We start from the raw sequence: 25,856 nt of genomic DNA, 5'->3' as shown, positions 1-25,856 counted from the left end.
CCTTCCCTCAATTATTTGTTACCCACTTAGCATTCATTTGATTTTGTGGCTATGGAACCATAGTACTTATTCTTAAACAATTCTTAATCAACAAGGAAGGAAGAGTAGTGCCAACTGGGTATTTACCATGGGAGTATTACAAACAATGTTTGAAGCTAATTGGGCATATACTTTCTCCCTATACATTTAGAAGAATTTCAGATTGTAGAAGAAAAAGAGAAGGTTTGAGAAATTCAGAGGCTGTATTACCCATTTGCTTGGTTTGAGGTCACAGGGAGGATACATTTGAAAGTGAGTCTTGTCAGAGACTGCTTTGGAAATCTGCAAGATTTTTACAAAGTGATCATACTTTCTTGTGTGAGTGCCTATGTTCATTCTTTTTCAGGATCAGTCCATCTTCTCAGAACTAGTTGAATATATTAATTTAGCACTGGGAGAACACTAAATAAAACAACATGAAATAAAGAATGAGCCGAACCTAATGGGAAGCATTTGTGTTCCCTGTAGGGATGTAGCTTTTATTTTAGACAAGATTGGATGAGCTGGGTACTAGGCCTATAAATTCAGGTTACTTTTTAAATTAATATTTTGAAGTTTCTGACCTACTCTTTAGAACTAATTAAGTTTAAAAAATATATTGCAGAAAATAAGTTACTAATTTTCATATTGATGAGGGCTGAAAAATGATGGGTTTAGAATTCATAAAGGGACCACAAAATTGTATTTATTTAATTAATTAGTTAATTAATTTTTGAAGTTCAGGTTGGCCTCCTCAGACATTCCTGCTTTAGCTTCCACAGTTCTGGCATTGTAGATGTAGCCACCATGCGCATTGAGAAATTACACTTAATTATGTTTGCGTGTTCACTTTGGTTTCTTGTTTCATGGAAGGAACTCAGATTCACTTGCTTAGATGATTAGTCTTAAATTTTAAAAGAATTAGAACCCCAAAGACATCATATCTTAATTTTCTCTTCTAGATTTCTTGACCTACAGAATGCTCCGATACCCATATTTTTGCAGAACGTATAATATACTGTTTTCATACTTTGTGGATTCTGGTGCATTTAATTTGGATGTCTGTTTCCACACAATCCACACTACAGCAGCAATGCATGCTGAATATAAAGCCTCAGAAGAGACAGCTCTGTGTGGCACTCAGGAGGTACATAGATCTGAAGAGAAAGATTCTGAAGCCATGGCTAAATTACATATCCCAGTAATGGTGGATGAAGTTGTTCATTGCTTGACACCACAAAAGGGACAGGTGAGTTGATGTTCTAATTTAAACTTTTTATTGAGTTGTAATTCATCTATCATAAATTCACCTTTTAAAGGTACATGAATGAATGTTTTTTAGTTTGTGCTTACATTCTTTTACTTGATGTGTTTTAAAGATTACCCATGTTGTAGCATGTGCTTTTTTACTTTATCCCTGTGTGTGTATGTATGTATGTATGTATGTATATGTGTGTGTATGTATGCAAGCATGCATGTGGCTTTCTGCATCAAATCTAGAGTGATGTGCACGTTCAGCAGTGCTCTCTCACTGAGCTACAGCCACAGGCCTGCCTTGTTCTTCTTTGACTACAGGCTTTTCCATGGTATAGGGATACTATGTTTTGTTTAGCCATTGGTCTTTGACTGTGCTTCTGTTATTAACTCTTTTGTGGTTATTGTTGGTGTAAGTTTTATGAACACCAGATTTTGCGTTGATGTGTAATTTCAATTCTCTTATTTGTATACTCATAGATAGACCGCTCTGTTCTCATGATTGGCAGTTTAGAAAATCTGAGAAATTATTTACTTGAGTTGATTAGTTTTATCAAATCATAGCTGTCTGACTAGTTTACATATGCTGAGAGGTTGATTTTGGAAACTCAATTCCAGAACAGTTTTTTGGGAATTTTATTATCTTTATAGTGGTTATTAGAGACAAAATGGGCATCTAAAGTTCTGTTCCTGTTTTCTTAGCTCTAAATGTCCAATACCCATCTTTGTTACTCAAAAACATCCAGAGATTCAAACCAATTGTGTATTTCTATCATGAAATATCTAAAGCTTAGTAATTTGTAAAGAAATGAGATTTGTGTGGCTCAGTCTTGGAGACTGAACATTCAAATACATTGGCAATTGCTATAGTGGGGACTTCCTTGTCTGTATTACATGGTGGTACATAGCACTATCGAGGTTAGCTGTAGGAGAGAAAGAGAGACTGAATTGTGAAATGGGAGCTAGACCATGAGGACAGGCCAGTCTTACTCATTTATAGTAAGTCTCATGGAAGAAGTTCATCATTTCCTTCTGAGAGCAGTGGTGCCTTAGTGACCCTAATGTTCCTATTAGGACAGGCTGTGAAACAGTAAAGACCTCTCAACATTACTAGACCAGAGAACATGCTCCCAACATATGAATCCTTGGGCAGTAAATTAGATATTTAGTATTCTCTCTCTCTCTTTCTGTGTCTATGTGTGTATGAATATATAATAATGGCATCATTTTGCAGAAGATATGTTTCAAGAATCTATGTATGATTGGAATGATGGATAGTGTGAAATAATATGTAATATATAACAATATGATATATAATATATAGCATATAACATATACAATATATAACATCTGTAATAATATATATAGCATTTGATAAGTAATAATTCTTACTATAGACCTTGGCACCTTAAGCAGTCAATTATATTCTTTCCCTTTAAGTCATGATTTCTTACCCTTTCACTTATTTTTTTAAAAGTTTTTATTGGATATTTTATTTATTTATATTTCAGATGTTATCCCTTTCGCCATTCCCTGCCCCGCCCCCCCACTTTTTTTTAACTTCTCTTTGGTATGTCTGAGTTGCCAGCATCACAATTCTTGAATTTAGTGGCCATTATTTAGTATATCACATGTTTCTTAATCCCAAGCAGCACAGATAAAGAAGGCAGCTGATAAACATTTGACAATACATAGCCTATATAAAATGGAAACACTGGACATGTCTTAGATGGGATGAGAAGAATTGGCTAGCATGGGGTTTTCTCATTCTATTTAATGGCTGGATAATTTAAAACTTATTAATTATGACATCTGGAAAAACTCTGTGACTGAAGTTATAGAAAGTGACATGGCAGATAGGGAATAGTGGTGTGTGTATGTATGTCTGTGTGTGTCTCTGTACGCGTGTCTGTGTGTAGTATGTCTGTCTGGAGTATGTGCATGTAGAGTAGGTGTGATGATTTTTATGTGCTCTGCCCACAGAGTGGCACTATTATAAGGTGTGGCCTTGTTGGAGTAGGTGTGTCACCACTGTGGGCATGGGCTAGAAGACTCTTATCCTAGCTGCTTAGAAGTCAGTCTTCCAGTAAATTTTATATATATAAAATTTATATATATATATATACATATATATAATTATATATTTACTATATATCATATTATATATATTAATATATATAAAATTTTGGAGTTAGTTCTCTTTTTTTCAAGTAATTCCTAAGGTTGAACATGGTGACTTACACAGTTAATTCCAGCATGTGGGAGGTAAAGCCATGTGGGTCTCTGTGAGTTTGAGGCCAGGCCAGTAATAACAATAATAATGAAGAAAAATATCACATGTAGCTGCTTCCAGTATATGGGAGACATGTTGATTATTGGTTAAGAGCAAGGATTCTAGAATTATATCTAGCTTGAACAATTCATCTATATACATACTGAATTCTTCCATTATGGAGTTTTTTTCCTAGAGATTTCTACAAGGTGGATCAAGTAAACTAGAGCTATTGGATGTTGCTCATCATATATTTGTTTTATCATAAAAGTATTTTTTATCTCATCTCAAGTAATATATAACTATCTTAGTCTACCTGGCATTCTCAGAAGAGTCGTTGTGTGTAAAGTCTTTAGCTGAATCCTATAACTCAGAATCAACTCTAAATACATGTAGTTGTACATATAAGTACGTTCACAAAGGCTGGAACTTTCTGTTGAATAAAACTTCATTGAATGAAATTTTCTTTATTTCCTCTAGAGATTGATAATGGAAAGATAACAAAACCCATGTTAAGGTACAGTTTATGAAGCATCTTAGCCAAAGGGATGGGATATGATTCTAAATATATTTAAAGAATATTGAAATATATGTGTTGTCTTTTATGCAACATACACATAAAAGAAAGTATAAGGTGGCACTGTGTGTGAGTGGCTTCTAATTGATTTCTGGACCTCAACAATGAAAGCACATTTTGTCAATTTGCTCAACTGTCCTGGGAGTACCTAACATTTATTTTGTACTTACTTACAGAGTTCTGACTCCGCTAGTAAATCAGTACTATATTTGCCTTTTTTTTTCTGAAACCAAAAGGAAGAAACGTAGTTGATTCTACAACCTGACCCACGTTATTGTTCATTCTGTTCAGGTTCATGGGAATAATGTAATCCTGGTTGATTTTGATATTTCCACTCTCCTGATTTCAGTCTGATATTCCAGGAACTTTTAATAGAAAGTTTAATTTTATGAATGTTATTTCTGAAAAATTTCATGTTAGGCACACATAGAAATAATGTTATTTTTACCTTTTGAGCTGTCTGGCAGGCAGCTTTATTCACTATTCCCTTAATCCTCAAGTAATAAAGAAGTGGTGACAGGCCTTGGACAGGAAAGGTCTTCATTTCATCCAGAATCTATTATTTGCTCCTCTCCTTCCTGTACCTTCTCCCCCGATCATTTCACTTTGAAAACTGTGAGTCATGCATTCGCTTGTACCTTGCACCTACTTAATTATTATTTCCCACACCTCTTTCAATGGCGAATTTAGAGATGAAACTTTTGATTGTAACAGGAACTAATGAAAGCATTTTGTTTTAAGTGAAGTCGAGGGGAATGTCAGTTATTCATTTATCTAATGTTTAGAAGGTACTGACCCTAAGAAATGAGTGATTTTAGAAATTTGCTCAGAATTCTAGCTTGTTTTGCAAATATAATGAATACATCTATTAGTTTTAATTTTAAGGAGAGAACTGCTTGTCTTCCACTGCTTAGGTAGTTCAGAATAGCCAAATGAGTTACAGTTTTGTCCAGGTTTTGTTTTGTCTATTTTAATTATTTATCTCTTTGATTCTGAGACTCAATCCCAAGGCATGGTATTCTGTAGGGAAACACTCTCCCCCACTGCTTTTTGTAAGAATATATTAGTGATCTAAGAATATTTTTCTTGTTTCAGAGATGTATTAGTCTAGGCTATATTGATCAATCTTTCATTATTTAAAATCTGGAAATAGTATTGTTTTACCTACTTTATGAGATGATAATAATCTAGAGGTTATTAGGTACTTATAAGTCTGTGTACTAGTAGTGTTGATTTGGTTTGGAAACTTACGGCTTCTGTCAGACTAATAAGTTATAAGGGAAATTGTCTGGGTGAAGAGAAGATAGACTTTTCAAATGCATGTCTGTCTCCAGTAACCTTTCTAGATATAAGTTCCACTTTCTTGTACTGCTAAGCTATGTAATCATCAGAAGATGGACTTAACAGATGGCATCAGCAACCTTATGATCCAATTCCATCTCTAGCTTCTGAGATGATGTCTTGAACACCAAGCTTACTTATATGCTTTGTTTATAAATCATAATACTTTCCTAGTACATTGAGCTCTGGGAAGTCTTGAGTACATGTGTCTTGGTTGCTGTCACATATCCAGTGCCTAGCCCAAGTATTGCTACATATTCATTTTACTAATAATGGTTTACATGGATTGATAAAGGCAAACCGGAGGACAAATGTGACGCAGTAAGAAGAATAGTGTTCCTTCGTGCTAAGATAGCTTCTCTGGCTTTTATAGAATTTCATAGAATTTTTATAGAATTTGTGTGGCACACTTGTCTGACCAAATAACTGGGTGAAATCTGGAGAGGAAGCAGAAACAAGGTCACTTAGACTGACAAGAACAGGATATGATGATCCACTAAGAATACAAGGTTAGTTTATAAATATTTCACGATTTCAAGTATCTATTTAAGATTATAAAATTTGATGGCAATTTTTATAATTCCTGGATTTGCTAAAGTTATGGTACTACTTGTACTGTATGGTTTAGTTATATACTGAAATTTTCATTTCATTGATAATGTACATGTATGCATGCATGCGTGACCACAGTACTAAACACTAGACTGTTCTGTTCTGACTGTCAACCACTATGCCATTCAGATGAACCCCTAGAATCCTCCAATAATTGTTTACTAAATTTGCATTCCTCTTCTTGTAGTATGTTTAAAATTACTTGCAATCTTTTACTTGAGGATCCTCTACCTTAAATGAAAAATAAACATCAAAGAGAAAAATGCCAAGTTGGTTTTTCTTCTTCAAGTACTGAGGGGTTATGACAACAACAAGGAGCTTGTGTTGTTTGACCCTGGTTTCTTAGAGTTACTCATTCTTAGAGGACAAGGACAGTGGTGCAGCCTGGCTGCTGACTGCACTTCTGCTACATTTTGGATAGAACAACTATCAGGAGTTAGTGATTTTATTCTCTGTCTGTTGTCTCTGTCTCTGTCTCTGTCTCTGTCTCTGTCTCTGTCTCTCTCTCTCTCTCTCTCTCTCTCTCTCTCTCTCTGTATGTCTCTCTCTCTGTAAGTGTAGCTTCTCTAGGGCATTTTTTCTTATTGCATCTACCTTTCAAGAATGTTTTTGTCTTATTAAAAATATCATGTAGCACATTAAGTGGCTATTGTATTGAATTATTTTCTGAATGTGAGTACTGCTTATGCTGTGCAGGTAGATGTTTATCTCCTGGCTCTAGGAGTAGAGGTTAGCTGTGACCTTCTAAGAGCAGCTCTGATTTCTGAGGTTGTAGATATCTGTGCTGTCCCTGCTCCTATTCCAAGCTGACAACCTGATGTCATGACGTGTACAGTTGTCTGTACTTCTCAGGGTTTATACCTACTGTAATCCACATGTTCCACACAGTAATGCTTTCTCAGTCTGGCCATTCACTTGCTTTTCCCCGTGTCCTTTGTGGAATAGCTTGATCATATTTCAAAGTGTAGGATTGTTACTGTCTTAGTCAGAGTTTCTATTCCTGCACAAAACATCATGACCAAGAAGCAAGTTGGAGAGGAAAGGGTTTATTCAGCTTACACTTCCACATTGCTGTTCATCACCAAAGGAAGTCAGGAGAGGAACACACACAGGGTATAGGAACTTGGAGGCAGGAGCTGATGCAGAAGCTATGGAGGAATGCTGCTTACTGGCTTGCTTCCACTGGCTTGCTCAGCTTGCTTTCTTATAGAACCCAGGACTACCAGCCCAGGGATGGCACCATCCACAATGGGCTCTCCCACCCTTGATCACTAATTGAGAAAATGCCTTACAGCTGGATCTCATGGAGGCAGTTCCTTAAGAAAGGCTCCTTTCTCTGTGATTACTCCAGCTTGTGTCAGGTTGACACACAAAACCAGCCAGTACAGTTAATTTAACCTTTCCCAAGTGTCTTGGAAAAGCTAGTCACTGTCTTCCCTCCCTCCCTCCCTCCTTTCCTCCCTCCCTCCCTTCCTCCCTCCCTCCTTTCCTTCTTCTCTCCTTTCCTTCCTCCTTTCCTCCTCTCCAGTCCTTTCTCCCTCATTCATTCCCTCCTCTCTCTCTCCTTCTCCCTCCTCTCCCCCTATCTCTGTCTCTCTCTCTCCAAATATGGTATTGCTATATATACACCAGACTGGTCTCCAACTGTAGTTTAGGCTGGTATTGAGATATTCTTTCTGACATATTCTCCTGAAATTATAGGCATTAGCCTCCTCTTAGAACCTTTCCTATTTCAAAGTGAAGAAATGCTTTATGTTATATAATATTTATATATATTATATAATATATATAAATAATATATAAAAATATATAATATATATTTTTTAATATATATAATAATATATTATTATTATATATATAATATATATAAATAATATATATATAAAAAGCCCATTTAAATCAAAGACAATGTCTTTTATTGCATTCCTAGTGCCTATAGGGTGCCTAACTTATTGTAGGATGGTAATCCATGTTTAAGTATAGTTGTACTAGTAGTTTATGATTTTGATTTAACTTAATTGGCTTTCTTGTTTATACATTAGGATCTGAAGAATTGCAATCATTGGGCTTCATGTTACACAATAATTCCTTCCTTAATTTGTTCAATAAATTTGTGAAGAACTTGCTTTGGTTTTTTTGATACTACATTCTAAAAAGTCTTTAAAATAGTGTTCACCTTGGACAGCAGGTGCAGCTCTGTCATAGAGCAGCTGGGCTGTGTCTGCAAGTTCTCAGCAGTCAGTCATGAGCCTACTCTACTGTAGTTAACAATGGTCCACTCTACTTGAGGATAGCAGTATAGTTAAATAGAAGATTTCTAAAGCAAATTATCCTTTTGTAATAAGCACTGTTCTCTCCACATTGTTTTGTAGGTTCTAGAAATAGATGGTTGTTTTTCATTAGTTTTGAAAATACAAATAAAATGAATTGTTTCATTAATTTTACTTTTATGAGTTTTATGTTATTTTGCATATTTATTCTATGAATGTTTTTTCCCTCTTTTTATTGGATATTTTATTTACATTTCAGATGCCATCCCCTTTCCCCTCCCTAGAAAACCCCTATCCCATGCCCCCTTTTCCTTTTTGCTTTTATACAATTTTTAAAAAAAATGTTAGTCAAAGGCTTTATAAGTTTGGTAATGCTCAATCAGAAGTGTAACCCACTACCCAACCTAGATATATCAACTATCTTTGACTGGTGGAGGCACGTGAACATCTGTCTCCATGTCTCTCCCCCCCCTTCTCTCTCTCATCACCTAGCTTCTCCTCTCCTTCTTCAAATTAAGCAAAAAATTAAGCAAAAAATACCTCACTGGTGTGCCTTCTACTTTTGTATTTTAGTCAATCCAGATGTAGTCCAGTTGACAATCAAAAGTAACTTAAAATTAAAGCTCATTTAGAGTTTACACAATGACAATATGATGGTTTACAATTATTTATTTATTTTTTTTTACCAGTTAACGTAAAATAACATCTATAATTTAATCCTTAAATATCAATGAATAATGATCCTTTGAATTTAGCAATTACTGTTTAGCTACAACAGCAAAGGCATGGGCAATGATAAAAGGAATTTAATTGATCATTTGGATCTGATTAAGATTATAATTTTTTTTCCATGAAAGACACTGCCAAGAAATGAAAGCAAAGCCATAGATTAGGGCAAAGTGTAAAAGATACCTATACTAAAAGACTGTTCTCTAAATACGCAAGATACCCTTACAACTTAGCAAGGGACCAGTGTAAGAGGTTAAGTGTGCATCTCATCAAAGTAACCATAGATGACAAATGAACCTGTGGACTGATTTTCCCAGGCCGTATGCCATCAGGTAAAAGCAGAATGAAACAGTAGTGAGACTCCACTGTGGATGAGCATTTGAAGTGCTAACTGCTGCCAGGATGTGGAATAGCAGGAGCTCCAGTGCTTTGGAAAGGCACAAAGACAGTCAGAGTGGAAGAGAGTTGGGCAGTTTCTTACAAATTCAATCCTACACTTGCTCTATAATTCAGTGGTCAGCCACTCTTACTGGTATTTTTCTCAAAGAATAAAAGACATGGCTACATAGAAATCTGCACAATGATGTTTGTAGCTTTATCCATAATTGACAAAAATTGTGAGGAACAAAGATATCCATAAGTAAGGTATGGAGTATACTCTGCTAAATCTAGACAATGTAATATTATTCAGTGCTAAAAGTAATTGTGTTGTAATGAAGAGAAGAAGCTCAAGTTCATGTTACTCCGTATGGGAACCAATTAGAAAACATTAGGTAATCCTAATGTAAACTGTGGCTTTTATGTGATAAAGAGGTGTCAGATAAGTTCATCAGTTACAATGAATTTACTACTCTGTGACTGCTATTGAGGGTAGCTGTACATTATGGGAAGAGAGAATGTATCCTTTCCTCTTAATTTTGCTATGAATACAAAATTGCTTTAAAATAAAATTTGTTTAAAAATAACTAGTGCAAACAGAATAAAAGATAAATAGTGAGAAAAGTGATATTCCTCTATTTAAAAGTCAGTTGTATGTACTGAATTTTAATTATTTAAGGACCGTTCTGTTTCAGTAGTGATTTTATAAGAAAATAGAAGTCTGTTTTATATGGAAAGCCCATAGAAATGAAGAAACAAGTGAGGTTGTTCTGTTCACGGATGCTCGTATGATTCATCCTGGAGACTGGTTACTGTCTATGTAGGTCAGTGCTAGATGCTGATCAATAGTCTAATCATAGCTCCTGCATGAGGCGAGGTCCAATGGTCCTCTCCTCACTGTTCTGAGTTCCATATTGTTTTTGTGAAGAGTGGTAGGAAGTGTACCTTGACCTTTTGAGTTTTCATAATTCTACTTTTTTCTACTGCCTTCTCATAACAAAACCACTGGGCTTTAAGTAGCATACGTAAACTGTTATTTTATAATGAACAAAGCTACAGAGTCTTACAGTGACTCATCTTGTATTGTTCCCTGGACCCTCTTAGTCTTTTTTCTTTTGTGATTGAGTGGTAGTGACTTTCTCCTTTAGGTGAAACAAATGCCATGCATTTAAAGATTTTTGTTTTGCTTGCTGAATGTTGTTTAAGAAAGTATGCACATTCATTTTTGTAGCTACTTATTATCTTCCATTCATAAAACTGTTTGTTTGGCTTAGGTAGTTGTCAATATTTGAAAAGTTATTGCATGTTATGTTTATTTAAGCATTTATTTTATATGTGTTCTGATTGTTTGCTCTGTGGCTTTTATATTTTATATATCTTTGATTAAATTTCTAGGCAAAATGATTTTATACATTTTTTATCCATAGTATAAACTGTGGATATTGAACATATTCATAAAAATGGAACATTTTCCACTCGAGGCCAATATATACTGTGAAGACTATTCTTACTAATAGTATAGTGTCATATAAGATGTTACTATTGGCCAGGCAGTGGTGGCGCACGCTTTTAATCTTAGCACTTGGGAGGCAGAGGCAGAGGCAGGGGGATTTCTGAGTTTGAGACCAGCCTGGTCTACAGAGTGAGTTCAAGGACAGCCAAGGTTACACAGAGAAACCCTGTCTTGAAAAAACAAAAAACAAAACAAAACAAAAAGATGTTACTATTGCAAAGCACATTCATAATATTATTGACTGTACTTTTCATTAGCACTAATTGCAGAAGTAACAGCAAAAAGTATTATGTGAATTGTAGAAAGGAGAACAACAATCTTCTGTACTTCTGTTTTTTCGAACTATATAGTAGTATGTGGTATCAGTTGGATTTCAGTACTTGGATATGATGACATAGTATGCCTTTTTATTCCAACTATGAATAAATGTTAGCCTATAATATCTCTAAGGTCTGTGTCATGTTCCTATTAATTTAAGACAGCCAATTTGTCCTAATATCTATTGAGAAGACCTTACCAGCCTTCTGATCATGTTAGAATATGGCTGTGCAGTTATTTGATGCCCTTTCACAGCCTTACAGAGAATTCTAGAACTGCTTTACTAGTCAGCTCACTGGATCTCTCAGGGCTTCACTCTAAATTGGTCTCTCATAGGAAAATCTTTTATTTGTAATGATAGATAAGGATGAGAAATTGCATTAAAAGTGTTATATAAAAACCAATATAGTTTACTGTAACAGATTGGGGAATAAAGGTGAAAAGAGTGGTGTGGCCAGGGCCTTTAAAAGGAAGGTTTGAAGGAACAGATTATTAATATTTAGAGAGGAAGCTACTTCATGAACTTCTCTAACCCTCTTTGATTTTTCTTGTACCTGTCTATCATAGTTCTGTGGTTGATTTTACTGTTAGGTTGTTGAACAAATAATGAAGCAATTAAAACTTGATCTTCTATTTCCACTCTTTAAATAAATACTATGAACTTTTAATATTTTTAATTATTCATGTGAAACCAATATTTTATTTTTTAGGAGGAAAATGTGTTTTTTGATCCTAGTTGATCAATGATAAATTAGAATCTTATGGAACAACTGGTAAAACACATGTTTACCTTTTACAAAGTCTGAAGTAAATAAATTAAACAAAATACTTGATTATTTTTATGAGTAAAACTGAATCAACCTCTTCACTGGGATTGATTGATTGATTGATTGATTTAGAGTGCTATATATCCCAGACTGTCATTGCACCCATTGTGTAGCTGAGATAACTTTGAACTGGTGATCTTCCTGCCTTAATCTCTAAAGTGTTGAAACCATAGGTGTGTGCTACCATGCCTGGCTTATGTGGTGCTGCTGGTCATTAACAGAGGGCCTCATGCATGCTAAGCAAATGCTTGCCAATTTATTTAGATCCCTAGCCCACTTCCTAGGGAATTTAAAGCTTAAATGTAGACTGGAAATTTACAGAAGTTAGTAAATATAAGACATGCTTTATATTTTTATTTTAATTACATCCATTAGTAGTAGCTTTTGCTAAAATTAAAGTTTCTTCTAAAGACCTTTCAATTAAAGGCATGATTTGGAGTCATACTATGAATTCAGCAGGGGGCTCTCCTCTATAGATATTGAACACTTAATTCTCCAGTTCAAATATCAATAGTGTTTGGAGTTGGTGCTTCTGGAAGTAATTAGAATGAGATGGAATCAATGATAGCATTACTAGCTTTAGAAGAAAAGAAAGAGACCCTAGCTAGCATGCTTGCTGTGTGTCACTGTGGTCTTGTGAGTACCTCAGGGAAAGGGAAAATTTATTTATATTGCCCTTACTAATTAGTGTGTTTATATAAGCTTTATAATAAACCCTCTTTTTTGTGCAGTTGTTTAAATTTCATTCTAAACCCCAAGACTTTCTGCACTAATTTCATTTATCTAAACCTGTATCTGTAAAGTGATCTTAATTTATTTGAAAGAAGTTTTGCCTTTTTTATCTTATATACATTGATTATTACTACATAGGTCCATCTAATTGTTACCATTATTATTAGAAAATATGACAGATTTATTTTCATAAACACAGACTAATGGAATTGCTCAGGGAGTTCATTCAGTCTGCTGCCTTCTTACATAGATCCTATCTGTGGTCCATTATTTGAATTTTGGTGTATTTCTTTTTTATGAACTTCTTCCTGCATTGCCTTGGGCTAATACTCATCCTGTTAGCTCATCACTTGTCCTGGGTTTTGCCTGAATTTAGTGACTAAGAAGACTTATATTATGAATGAGATTTCTTAATTATATCTTTTTGTTACCTACTGGGTGAATAATATATCATACTTAATAGGGAAGAAGGAACGATTTTCTTGCATGTCAACTTCTCGTGAATGCTTTATGTGACTTTTCTTATGTTATAGTTTTAACTGTGGCAGAAAACCTTGCTTTTATATTTTTATATTAATGGAATTGCAAAGATTAGATTTAAAAAATCTATTGAGTGAAAATATAGTGAACCCATTTTCTCTGTAGATGAATGTGTGCTACTCTTAATTACTATTTTGATATGTTCTGGTAGGATTCACATGTTGGAAGGTTAGATGCACCCACCAGAGGTAGTAGAAAAGAAAGGTTAATAGGAAATGGAGGTTGTGGCTTTGTTTGGAAATAGTCCTTTGGGGCTATTCTAATCTTTGTTGTCAGCACTCCAGTCCTCTAACAAAACACCAACCCAAATCAGCAGCTGCAGTCCATTTGGCAATCACTACTAAGCTGTGAGGCTTCACCAATTGGTGTGATTCTGAGGAAGTAGTCAGTAGCTGCCAGAATATCATGAGAAGTTCTTTGGTGAGTTACTCTCTAAGATGTCATAACAGAAGTCACTACAAGTGAAGATCAGCAACATGATGTAAGGTGAACCAATACAGGAGCATTGGCAGAGAAGACTAGTAAGGCAGAGCAAGGAGGGACAGGATGAACCAATGCCAGCACCTCCTCCCATTGTCTGTGGGGTCTTAATTTATATTCTTTCTAAACATCTGCATTCTTTCATATGTCTGCTTCAGCAAAATATCATCTCAACTGTGTCTGCTTTAGCAAAACATCATATGATATAATTGAGTTTTCAAAGAAACCAGAAATCTTTACTTCATTTGTGAATGACTTTTTTTTTTTTTATTATTTTGAGGACTTGGTATTTTATTAATATACATTTTATGAAAAGGCGTGATGTATAATAGAAATGGTCATATGGCTTGGTCTTTATCCCTGTACTTCTATTGCTGATATAACCTTTAAAAATGTTATTTCATTTGTGCATTCTTCAGTTTTTTAATATGGAAAATGAAAACTTTGGAATCATATCCTTTTTTTGTTTTCTTTTTTCCCTTTTTTCCATTTTTTATTGGATATTTTATTTACACTTCAGATGCCATCCCCTTTCCCCATTCCCCCCCCTTAGAAAACCCCTATCCCATACCCCTTTTCCTTTTTGCACGTATACATTTTTTTAACAATGTTAATCAAAGGCTTTATAAGTTTGGTAATGCTCAATCAGAGGTGTAACCCACTACCCAACCTAGATATATCAACTATCTTTGACTGGTGGAGATACATGAATGTCTGCCTCCCTGTCTCCCCCCTCTTTCTCTCTTTCATCACCTAGCTTCTCCTCTCCTTCTCCTCCTCTTCTTACTCCTTCTCTTCCTCTCAGTACTCCTCCCACCTTAGCTCCTCCTACATATCACCCTTCCTGTTAAAATGAAACTTTTCTCTCAAAATACAATTAGAGCATAATTATGCCAATTTGTACCAGTGAGGTACAAGATCAGCTGACATTCATCCTAAAACCAAGGAAAAAGCCAGGTTCAGAACTAAGTGTTTTAGTTAGGATAGATGACAGAGGTTCTGGTTAGTCAACAGAATCGTATCCTTCTTAAAGGTCTTTAGAATGACAACAGATTATTTGTAAGTTTTCAGTAGATCTTATAAATGGTCTGAATATCTTTCCTGAAACACTTTCTACTTGTGTGTGTGTGTGTGTGTTGGGGAACAGACTTTGTCTTCTGGTTCGTTAAGACCATTGTGCAACAGCATCAGAAGATGCACTGTCTGTGATAAAGTGAGTCCATGGTGCATTCTTTGTATTGCTTTGAATTGGCTGCTCTCTCTGGAAGACTATGTACTTATATTACTAAGTTTGTACATGTACCATCCTATTCTTCCAGGACTTTTGACTGAGTACATTTTATTCCATTGAGTTGACTCTCTGGAGGCCTTATTGACTTTAATTTGTAATCAGGAGTATGCCAAAAATGGAAATATTCTTGAAGGCACAAACTCCCATCTAGTATTTTGATTATCACTAAATATCATTAGGTTTTTATTGCATTTAATTTAGAGAGACATTCATGGATGAATGTATGTGTGGCCCTTTCCTCACTGTATAGTTAGTGAAAGCTCAGTAACAGCTGACTCATTTTGTTACTTAACTCATATTCTTGCAGTAGCAGTTATCCAGTCAACTCCAGATTCTTGGAGGGACTTATATTTTTATCTATTTATTTTTTGCTGTTGCTCTTTTTTTGTTTTTGTCTTTTCCTTTGCAGCCAGGAGGAAACTTTGAAGAGTTTAAAGGTAAGGAATGAATGACCTGGTTAAATATCCATTTTTATATACTATGTATATAGCAGAAGTTGGTTCTATTTTTCTATCCTTTTCTTTTCTGGATTCAAACTCAGTCATCAGGTAGACAGGCTTGATGGAATGTACCATTCCCATCTGAGCCATTTCACTTGCTTGTGACTTGAAGTTTTGAAATGAAGAGATGCTCTTGGTAGATATTTGTCTGACAAGCACAGTGGTTACCTTTAAAATTCATGAGGATCTCATGATAACCCATAAACATCTATCATCATTATAGGTGAATTAGATGCATTTCACACTATGACTGATGCTGCTTGACTTCCGACTTAATTGTTTCTGCTTCATCAACAGAGACTCCAACTCAGAGAGAATTTTGGTCACTTACTTTATGGCTGTGCATTTGTGCTCTCCATGGTTTCCAGCACTCTTTTTATCTCATCTATTAAGCACCAGTGGCATTCTCAGATTCTTTCATTACACACAGTCCAAACACATTTCCCTAATGTCCCCATTGAGCTTTTCTGAGAAAGATAAAGGAAGGTACAATATGCTGTCTGAGTTAGAACTACGGGGTAAGGGCTGTATTTTGCAGTGATTCATGTGATAGGAATGTAAGGCTGAGAATCATATGGCAACCATATTTCCAGGAAGACTCCTAAATATAAAAGGAGTCTACAGTTGCATAAAATGAGCATGGCAGAAGGGAGGAAGAGTTTCTTCCCGTCAGCTACTTGTCCACATTGCCCTTGTGCTCAGTTACCTTTCTGCAAGGTACCTGGTTTCCTGTTTATGGTACAAATTAGTGGCTTAATTGAGAATCCTTGATTAGATTTGGTAAACAGTATAATTTCTGAATAAATTTTCACTAATTAGCCTGTCTTTTCTTTCTATACTTCCAGGCATTTATCCTTCATTTAAATTCAGGCACAAAAACCTACCATTTCCCATGCAAATGTTTATTTCTCTTTTTTCTTGCTAAAAATAAATCTTTCTCATAAGTACATAATCATTGCATTTTTATGTTTGTTCATAAGCAAAATTAAGTATGCTGATCCCAGTGAAGTCAGCAAAGATGATCATGCCATTTTAAAATTTTTTTAAACATGTTTAAAAATTAAGATTTTATTATACTTGTGTGTGTGCACCCATGTGCTCATATGCCATGGTATGTATGTGGGCGGACAACTTTGTGGAATCAGTCACTTCTCCCCTTTCACCTTCATTTGGATTTCAACGATTAACTCAGGCTTCTCTACTTTAATGATAAGGGATTTGGCTGCAGAGCATCCTACTAGCCTCATACATAAAACGTTTAATAGATTCATCATTGGCTAATTCAAAAAAAAATTTGTTGTTTTGAAAGATTGTCTCAGTGGTACCAGTTTACATCATGTTACCTGAAGCAATCAGAAAGATCATCTTCAAAAGATAAATGCTATAAAATGTAGCCTAGTGGGACTAAATATTTAAATTAGGTGGCTTCTATAATATGGAACATGATACTTGATGTCAAAGAACAATAAAAGAAGTGTTCATTTATGTACATATTTAAAAAGGTCTCTCTTTTTGGCTTCATTTATAAAATAAAATGTATAATAAAGATCGGTATTTCCTAAAGTGTGCAGGCTCTGTGAAGTATATTTTGTCTTAGTCTCTTTCTTAGAAGAAATACCTCCACCATAGAAATCATTGAAGCATTGTTATGCTTCTTGGATCTCCTAGTAGAGAATTCGGAGTTGTTAAAATTAAACCTCTATTTTATTCTGTAAAGGTCATAGCGAAAGATATGGTCTTGAAATAGAACACTGTAATACTGGTCACATAACTCATTTAAATTGTTCTGTGTAATTATATCACAATTATATGCATGGGTGGTATATCTTATTAAGTTACTTTTCTTCTATATTAAGATGTATATTATTATGTGAGAAAAATTACACATCTCACAAAATCCAATTTATTCTTGTTCTTTACATTAGAACATTACCCTGTGTTAAATAACTAGAAAATACCATTTTCTTTTATCAAATTCTTAAAAATTAATCAATTATATCAATTGTATTAATTGATATAATCATGTTAGTTAATTAATTGTAATGCTTTCCCCCCTTGCTGTTTCCCTTGTTCAAAGTCAGTTCTCATGCATGCTAAGCAAAGGTTTTTTTTTTTTTTTAATATTCGATATTTTATTTCTTTACATTTCAGATGCCATTCCCCACCCATTAATCCCCTATCCCATCCCTCGTCCTCCTTTTTTGCATTTATACTGTTTAAATTACATACAAGTATTAAAGTCAGTCCTAGGTTAAGGAACTAGCAGTACACTAGAAAGCAAAGGTTTTTTATTGGAGCTATATCTTTACTGGCTCAGCTGCCCTTAAATTCATCTAGTGGGAGGTTGTCCTGTGAGAGTTTCATAAATTACAATTGAATTTTCCTGGGATCTGAGTAGTTACTTTGGTGCTGTATATGGAACATTTCAGTGTTTCCTTTAATCTCTGATACATGACTTGGTTGTTCTTAAGGGGATCCTGAAAACTTCTGTCAGAGCTTAAGAACTTGTATATTGTGCTGATAAGATGGCACAGTGGCCATTAGTTTTCCTATGGCCTCCACACATGTACAGTGACACGTGTCACTCAACACCTTATCATACATGTAAAGACACAGAAATACATAAAAATAAATAGATGATAGACAGGTGGTTAGAGAGATAGAACTTCCACTCTGTCTCTTTGCTGAATATATATATATATATATATATATATATATATATATATATATATTAACCTGTTTAGATCTGCTTGGACTGGAAGCTCTGCATTAATATTTATCCATAAGGGTTGTCACTCTTGAGAGGCTGCATTCTTAACACAGTGCTCATCTTCTTATTTGAATAAGACTTACTCAGTTAATAATGTATATAGAACTTAATTACGGTTTCTAAGTCCTACCAAATAAAATAATTGAATTGGTGATAAATTTAAAAACATGTCATAAAGAATGCATAATCACTGGGGACATTGCTTAAAATTAATCTATAAAACCAAACTTATGATGTGAGAATATACCAATTTTGTAGCTTTCTCTTTTAAAGACTTTTTTATCATATTTAGGATATCTCTTGAAGTAGCTGGACTTGAAGTGGTGTTTGAATGGTACAAAGTAGCTCCAGATTGGTGTAGAAAAAAATGCCTTAAGTGGCAGGAAATGGGGTGCCCTGGACTTGGGGGTAGGTGTTATGATTCAGGTACAAAATTATAAGGCCATTTCCAGCTCACTGTAGTCACTTAAGTCCAGGTCCTAGAGTTTATTATTAGGGAGCTATTTTGAAAATGTGACAGTTTGGATTGTAATAGTGTAAGTTTGTTATGAGATTGGAAAATTTGGAAGCTTGTAAAATTTTTTTTCTCAACACATGATTGGTGTTCTGCAGGAATATATTTCTTGATTTCCTTTTTTCCCACTGTTACATTTGTATGTTTCCTTCCTATATTGAATTGGGTCAAACAGTGTAATTAATTAAATATTTGTGTAAATAATATAGGATTTTGATGAATGAATCAAGATTTCTGTGCTGTTTCTCAGATTGCATACTGTGAGGAGAATAGCTGCCATGTCACTAGGATCTTGGGACTCTGGGGAAAGGCCTCTGGTATATGATTTGTTAGCTTCTTTTTTTGTATTTCTGATGACGAACCATCTTGGACCTGGAGGGACTTGTGGAATTCTAGTTGAATGCTCTACCACTGAGTTGTGTCTTCAGTAATATAGAGTAGAGAGTTCCTCCTAACACTGCATCTGCCATCCATGGGGAATGTCGATTTTCTTTTCTTTTCTTTTCTTTTTTTTTTTTTTTTTTTTTTTCATTTCAATAGAACTACATGAATATAGCTGTAGCCCATACTGACTGCAACTGTGTGATAGTCACATGTTAAAATCACCTAATTAACCTTCCTCCAAGTTTCTAATTCACACAAATGCTGAAATAATAACATCTTTCTTAATTTTAATATGTAAGTCTTTAAGTATAGAAAAGTAATACATAGTCAATTTGAAGTAAAATTTCAACTGTAATGACTATAATAAAAGAATGGATGTGCTATTATGAGAGTGGCTAACAACATATTCAATTTAATATGTGTATATTAAATCTTATGTGTCAAGAGTCAAGGAACAGGAAAAAATAATTCTGACAAAAGGAATAACATATAAAATGACCACATTGTGGTAAAGGTGGGGCACTTTTGAGGAACTAAAAAGACAAGTGTAGTTTAAATGTAGACAGCAAAGAAGAAATGGAAGGTCAGAGCATGCTACGCCTGAGGTTGCATTATTTATTTATTGAATAGATGACAGTTTGAAGTGGAGTAGTAGCCATGTTAATGCCAAGAGACAGGCAGATTTGAAAGGATGCAAAAGAACCTAAGTATGGGGAGGAGATGCTATTCCATTTAAGGTACTTTGGGCCTCGTTATTCGTTAGATGGATAGGAACCTTTTAACTTAATTTATTTTACTCTGTATTTTCTTTGGGATATGATCTTCTATATTACTTTGGACACCATTTTATCTTTTCAGATACCCAAGTTAGCATTTCAGGAGTCAGTTAGATACATAATGTAGGACTTAGATGATAAACCTGAGCCTGAGACAGATTTGCCAGAATGGATTTTTTTTTTTTTTTGGTCATAACCCATGGGATACATTTCTTCAGGAACTTTTGGACAAAAGAACAGAGTCCACTGAAGCAAAATTATTTCAAAGTCGCACATATTATTTATGAATATTTCTTGAAGACAAAGAGAATTTTTAATTCTGAACAGTAATAATGTTGCCGTTATTCTTTCCTTAACCTCTGTCTTTATTAAACACTGCAGTTTTTCTTTATTTCTTTCCTCTTCCTGCTTCTTTACCCATTCATTTTCTTATCTAAATACCTCCTAGTGATATTATTATCCCCATTCACATCTAATCATTTCCCTTTTGTTCATTATTCAGTATTAATTTTAATTGGCACTACGGTACCTACTTTAACATTGGGGTTTCCTAGTTGTGAGGAGCCCATAGCCTTGTACTTCTGATGACTTAAGGACAAGAAAGCTAGAGCACATTGCCAACAGGGTACAGTAATGATTTTTGTCATGTAACTGAGTTGAATTTTTTCTTCTTATTTAGTTGACAATATCATGTCCTGGCCATCATGACTGGGTTAAGGAGGGTAAGCCTGTTTGAGATATTAAAATCTGGTTTTTATGTTGGTCCACAGCAGGTTTCTTTGCAAAACCTTTACTGACATTTCAGTTATAAGTTCGGTTCTTCTATAACAGGATCTGATATGCTATTATCATCTTTCCTACTGCTGTGATAATTTAATTGAATGCGCTGCCTAATGCATTCCAACCTCTAGAAGCCTGGGAGGCAAGTTAAACACTGTGTCTCCAGTAAGCACTGCTTAAGGTTTAAGTAATGGAACTCAGTAAATACTTTTTAATTAATTCAGACAGGTATTCTCATTAGGCTCATTAGGTTGTATTTGTATATACCAACATTTCTTGCTTAGCATATTGTCAAAATATATAGACATGCTCATTATCAAATAACATAAAATCTCCAGATCCTTCTCTGAAGGTGTGACTCTGAACTCTGTATCACTTAATACATATTAAAAACTGGGAAGATCGCATAAAATATCTAAGGGACTACAGAGTGCTTGTATTCTATCAGGCTGATTTGTCTGAATTGTTTTTACTGAACCATGGCTCATTGTGACTAACTTTTACTGAGGGCTATGAAAACTAATGCACCTTTGGAACTCATTATTGTGTTTAATGCTTTTATCAAAGGGCACAACCATTTTGTGTCATATGCTTTGAGTAATAATCATACTATTGATTAATCATACCACTGATTTTGATAATTTTGCCTGCCTTTATTGCCATCTCTCTTTTTTTTTTCACTTTCATTTCTTTACTTTTATTTTGTACTAAATTATACTGGAGAATTATCTCACTTTTTAAAAAAGACTTCTACTACCAAAAAGTCATATGAATTGTAAAGGAAATAATGTAATGTTACCTAGTGTCAGGTATGTTTTAGTATTACCAGAATGTTGATGAGAATTTATGCTACTGAACCTGATTCTGTGGTATCTATATTTTGCCTTTAAAAAATTAACAATGATATGTTTTAAAGATAATGCTTCCAGGCAACATAGAAATGTCCAAAATGATAGAGTGTCCCACATCCCTTTTGTGACATAAGCAGCTCAGAAGAAATGAACATAATTCATATCAAGAAAAAAATCTTGCTCATGTCAATTTATCAGCACATCTCTATGCTTGCCACCACTTCCAAAAATAATTTATAATTTTATGTTTGCCATAGAACTAATAAGATTATTGTGATATTAATACTTTATTATCAAGAATGTTAGGCACACATGTAATACATAGGCATATATGCAGGCAATATACACATATACATAAAATAATTAAATAATTAAATACAAAGGGAGTGTCAGTTACTAGGTTTGAATTTTAGATGTCTTTTATTCCTTTCTTTTAATTTTATATTACAGAATTTATATAAGTAAAATGATTTCCACAATTTTCAAGGAATTTCAAGTCTACTTTTTTTCAATAGGTAATTGACCTTTCAAAAGATCATAATTTATTTATTTGAATATAAAGATATAATGTGATATAACATGGTATATAATAATTCATTGTATGATTCTCAAATATCCTTAACCAGAAACAATTTTCATTCAAAAATGTTGTATTTTCTTTAATGATTTTGTTTCTTGGTTTAGTGTGGTGTTGAAGAGTATGCTCATTAGCATATGTTTGTCTTTTCATGAAATTTAGCTTCTAAAAAATAGACTCAGGACATAGAACATTACATTATTTGGATATTTAGTGTTAACCATGCCTCCCACCGGGATCCTCTAGATACTTCAATATGTTAAGACTCTTTGGCTTCTCCAACACATTATATTTCTGAAAAAAAAAAAATTTTATTTTCCTCTGTCTGTCTGTCTGTCTGTCTCTATCTCTATCTGTGTCTCTGTCTCTTCCCCCCCCCCCTTTGTTTGCGTGTGTGTGTGTGTGTGTGTGTGTCTCTTTAAATCATGTTGTCTTCAACCTAGTCTTTCAACCCCAATTGGAACCTCAAAGAATAATTTCCTGCATATCTTTTTTCTCATATAAAGTGAGTTAGAAGGAGTCACATTTTATAGAAAAAGTAGGTATTGGCATAAAGGAGGAAATGGGGGAGATTCAGCTATGGAAGGGAGAGGCCAATACAGAGAAAAATGGAGGGAAGAGGAATACATGTCAGTAAGGATGTTTGGCAAAGCCATAGGGAAACATTTGTTTGACTGAAATACATATATAATATATACACAAATGTATTTGTATACACACACACACACACACACACACACACACACACACCAACAAGAAAAGGTTGAATTAAGTTACACTGCTTGGAGTGATAATCCTCCCCACAAGAGCTATAGCCTATCTTAAAAGCAAAACCAAAAATGAAACAGTTGACTGCCAGAATGAGAAACTACCCCTTGAGTTGTTGTTAAACGAGTCAGCGTGATTCCTCAAATAATATAATCTATTTCCTTTGCCTTTTTTACCTCCAAAACTTGAAGGTAAGACCCTATTGCTGAGGACTTCACAGGCTTTTGACTAGGACTTGGAGGAATCCAGCTGTAATTGTCTTGGAAGGCTTCTCCCTGAAGATAGCCTCTCATAGTATTGAGTAGTGCTATTGAAAATGCCAAAGGAGAAAAAGGAAGCAACAATATCCCCAGCTGTTAAGCCCATGAAACACAAAAATTATCAGCATTGCAGGATATCTCCAAGGGTGTACTAATGGCACTTTTATCTTGGAGGAAGCCAAAATCTAGTGGACTTAAAGCCCACTCAGTAGGAAAGAATTCATGTCTAGTACTGTAAAACTAGCCAGCTCCTATTGCTGGAGAGGCCATGGATCCTAGAGGAGAATATACTATGACCATTTTCTTAAAGGAATAGAATTTGTAAACACACTCTAAATATTATCCTTTTACCTATAGAGAACTGTAGATTTTACCCCTTTTCTTTATTTTTTTTTATTTTTAATTTTTTATTGGATATCATATTTACATTTCAGATTTTATCCCCTTACCCCATCCCCCCCCACCACCACCCAGGGACCTCCTATCCCATCCCCCCTCCTCCTGCTTCTATGAGGATGTGCCCCCACCTATCCCTCCACTCCCACCTCCCCACCCCCACTCGGTCTTCAGCCTCATGAGCCCCTTTTCAAAAATGCTTCTTTTTGCAGCAAACAGACCATTACAGATCTACCATTGGACACAATGTAGACAACAGCTGATAATGATGTGCCCAACCCTATTTGATACAACTACAACACAAACCCTACAACTAAAGCTCAAGGAATATTGCAGGAAGGAGGTGGGGTGGGTGAAAAGATCGAAAGAGTCACAGGATTAGAACATCTACTATTAGATATAGTCTTCTATACATGACAAGGGAGCTACAGTCATGAAATCTCAACAATATAGCTACCTAAACAAGATATGTATCAATATACCAGTTAGCATGCCAATGTGGATGGGAGGAGAGTATCTTTAAAGGTTCCACCCCCAGATGAAGTGTTAGACATAATTAATTGATACAGGGAATGAAAGGGTCAGTTTTCTCCTCGATTAATGATTACCTAATCTCTAGTAGTCAGCCCTAAACACCTTCACATATGAACTAAACCAAATGGACTGAGCAGGACACACACAGACCCACAAAGGCACATGCTTCCCCCCCCCACCCCCATGCACACACAAATATATGTTACAAGGAGGAAGAGGTTATGAATGTGGGAGAGAAAGTAAGATGACTTGGAGGGGGAAGTGGGAAGCAAGGAAATGATTAACTATGGCGCTCTTGTATGGAATTATCAAAGGAAAATAAATCCAACAAACCAAACAAAACCCCTGAGTTAAAAACAAGAACCAAACCTCCCAGTTATTGGCTGGTATTTATTAATATAGTTTCTGTTGAGCCATTTAAAAGGCTAATATTAATTCTAATTTGATAATTGTGGATCACACTGAAAATAAACTAAATGTGAAATCAATATATGAAAGTTTTTAGATGATAATTTTAGGATTATTTTCATGTTTAAATTTTGTTTACACTGCTATTTAAGGAGCTATGAGTTTTATACTATTTTTAATATGATGACTAGGTAACATTAAATGAACTCTTTAATGATTGTTATTTATATCTTCTATATAACTTTAAAACATCTAGTAGTTATATAGCTATACTTGCAAAACTTATTTCTAAGCAATGAGCTTTTATTGTTCTGTTAACAAATCTAACTTCTCAAGTTATTTCTGACTGATGAAACTTTCTGGAAAGTTGTTTCATATCCTCCTGGTCATCTAAATTTATCACAGGGCTTTAACTAAGAAGGCTGGTGAGCCGTCGTTCCTTTTGATCTTGTGTCCTGGCGGGTGCTTGGATATTTCTTGTGTAGGAAAAGTTTTGGTGGATGAGTCAGTGCAGTGAGTCATAGGCAGCATGAAGCCCTAGTGTTCTATACTAACTAATTGGAAACAGTTTCCAAATTAATTAAGGCACAGTTGTCAGCTCAGGGTTACTGATTGACATCCCACCAAAGTATTTTGTCTTTTGGCAACTTGCTTAATTGTTCTTTGAAATTTAGTGTTTTGTTTTGCTTCATGAATTTTAAAAAATGTGTTGAATAGACCTATGCTTACCACAGTGCTTTCTTCACTGCCATTTATAAAACCCATGTTGTTTGCTTTCACTTTTTGGTGCCTTTTTTTTTTCTTAAAAGATACTCAATTCAATTCATTTTCTTTTTATCTTGGTAATTTATCAGTCTATAAGAGAAGTCTAGTCCAAACAATAATAGTATACTGATTTGTCTTAGAAGGGCCCACTCTCCCAACTCTCACTATCTTATTTAATAAGAAAATAAAATGGATTACTATGATTTCTTTATATTGTAGTAATTTGACATAATAAAGTTTTTAAAATAATATGTTACAAGGTATTTCTTTATTGAAATTGTATTGTTTGATGGAAAGTATTTTATTTACATGCAAGGCTTTGTAAAGAAATTGAGTAGTAACAATAGGAAGGTATTTTGGCAGCAGGGAGCAAGTATCTTCTGGCAAGATGAGAAAATACTAGAGCAAATAACTGAGGAAA

The 25,856-nt window shown here is 34.6% G+C and overlaps 1 protein-coding gene across 6 annotated transcripts in view; it reads left to right on the top strand.

Moving 5' to 3' along the window:
- Mettl15 (methyltransferase 15, mitochondrial 12S rRNA N4-cytidine) overlaps window positions 1-25,856 on the top strand; it is a 181,342-nt gene that overhangs the window by 5,423 nt on the left and 150,063 nt on the right. For all 6 annotated transcript variants that reach the window (XM_076929409.1, XM_076929410.1, XM_076929407.1 and 3 more), the window contains one exon: window positions 981-1,267. In XM_076929409.1, coding sequence (XP_076785524.1) covers window positions 998-1,267 — 270 coding nt within the window. In that variant the 5' untranslated portion in view covers window positions 981-997. The remainder of the gene's footprint in view (window positions 1-980; window positions 1,268-25,856) is intronic.

This window comes from Arvicanthis niloticus, chromosome 2, assembly GCF_011762505.2.
Source record: "Arvicanthis niloticus isolate mArvNil1 chromosome 2, mArvNil1.pat.X, whole genome shotgun sequence".
NCBI lineage: Eukaryota > Metazoa > Chordata > Mammalia > Rodentia > Muridae > Arvicanthis > Arvicanthis niloticus.
The sequence above is the reverse complement of the archived record's forward strand: the minus strand, read 5'-3'. Positions and strand labels throughout refer to the sequence as shown.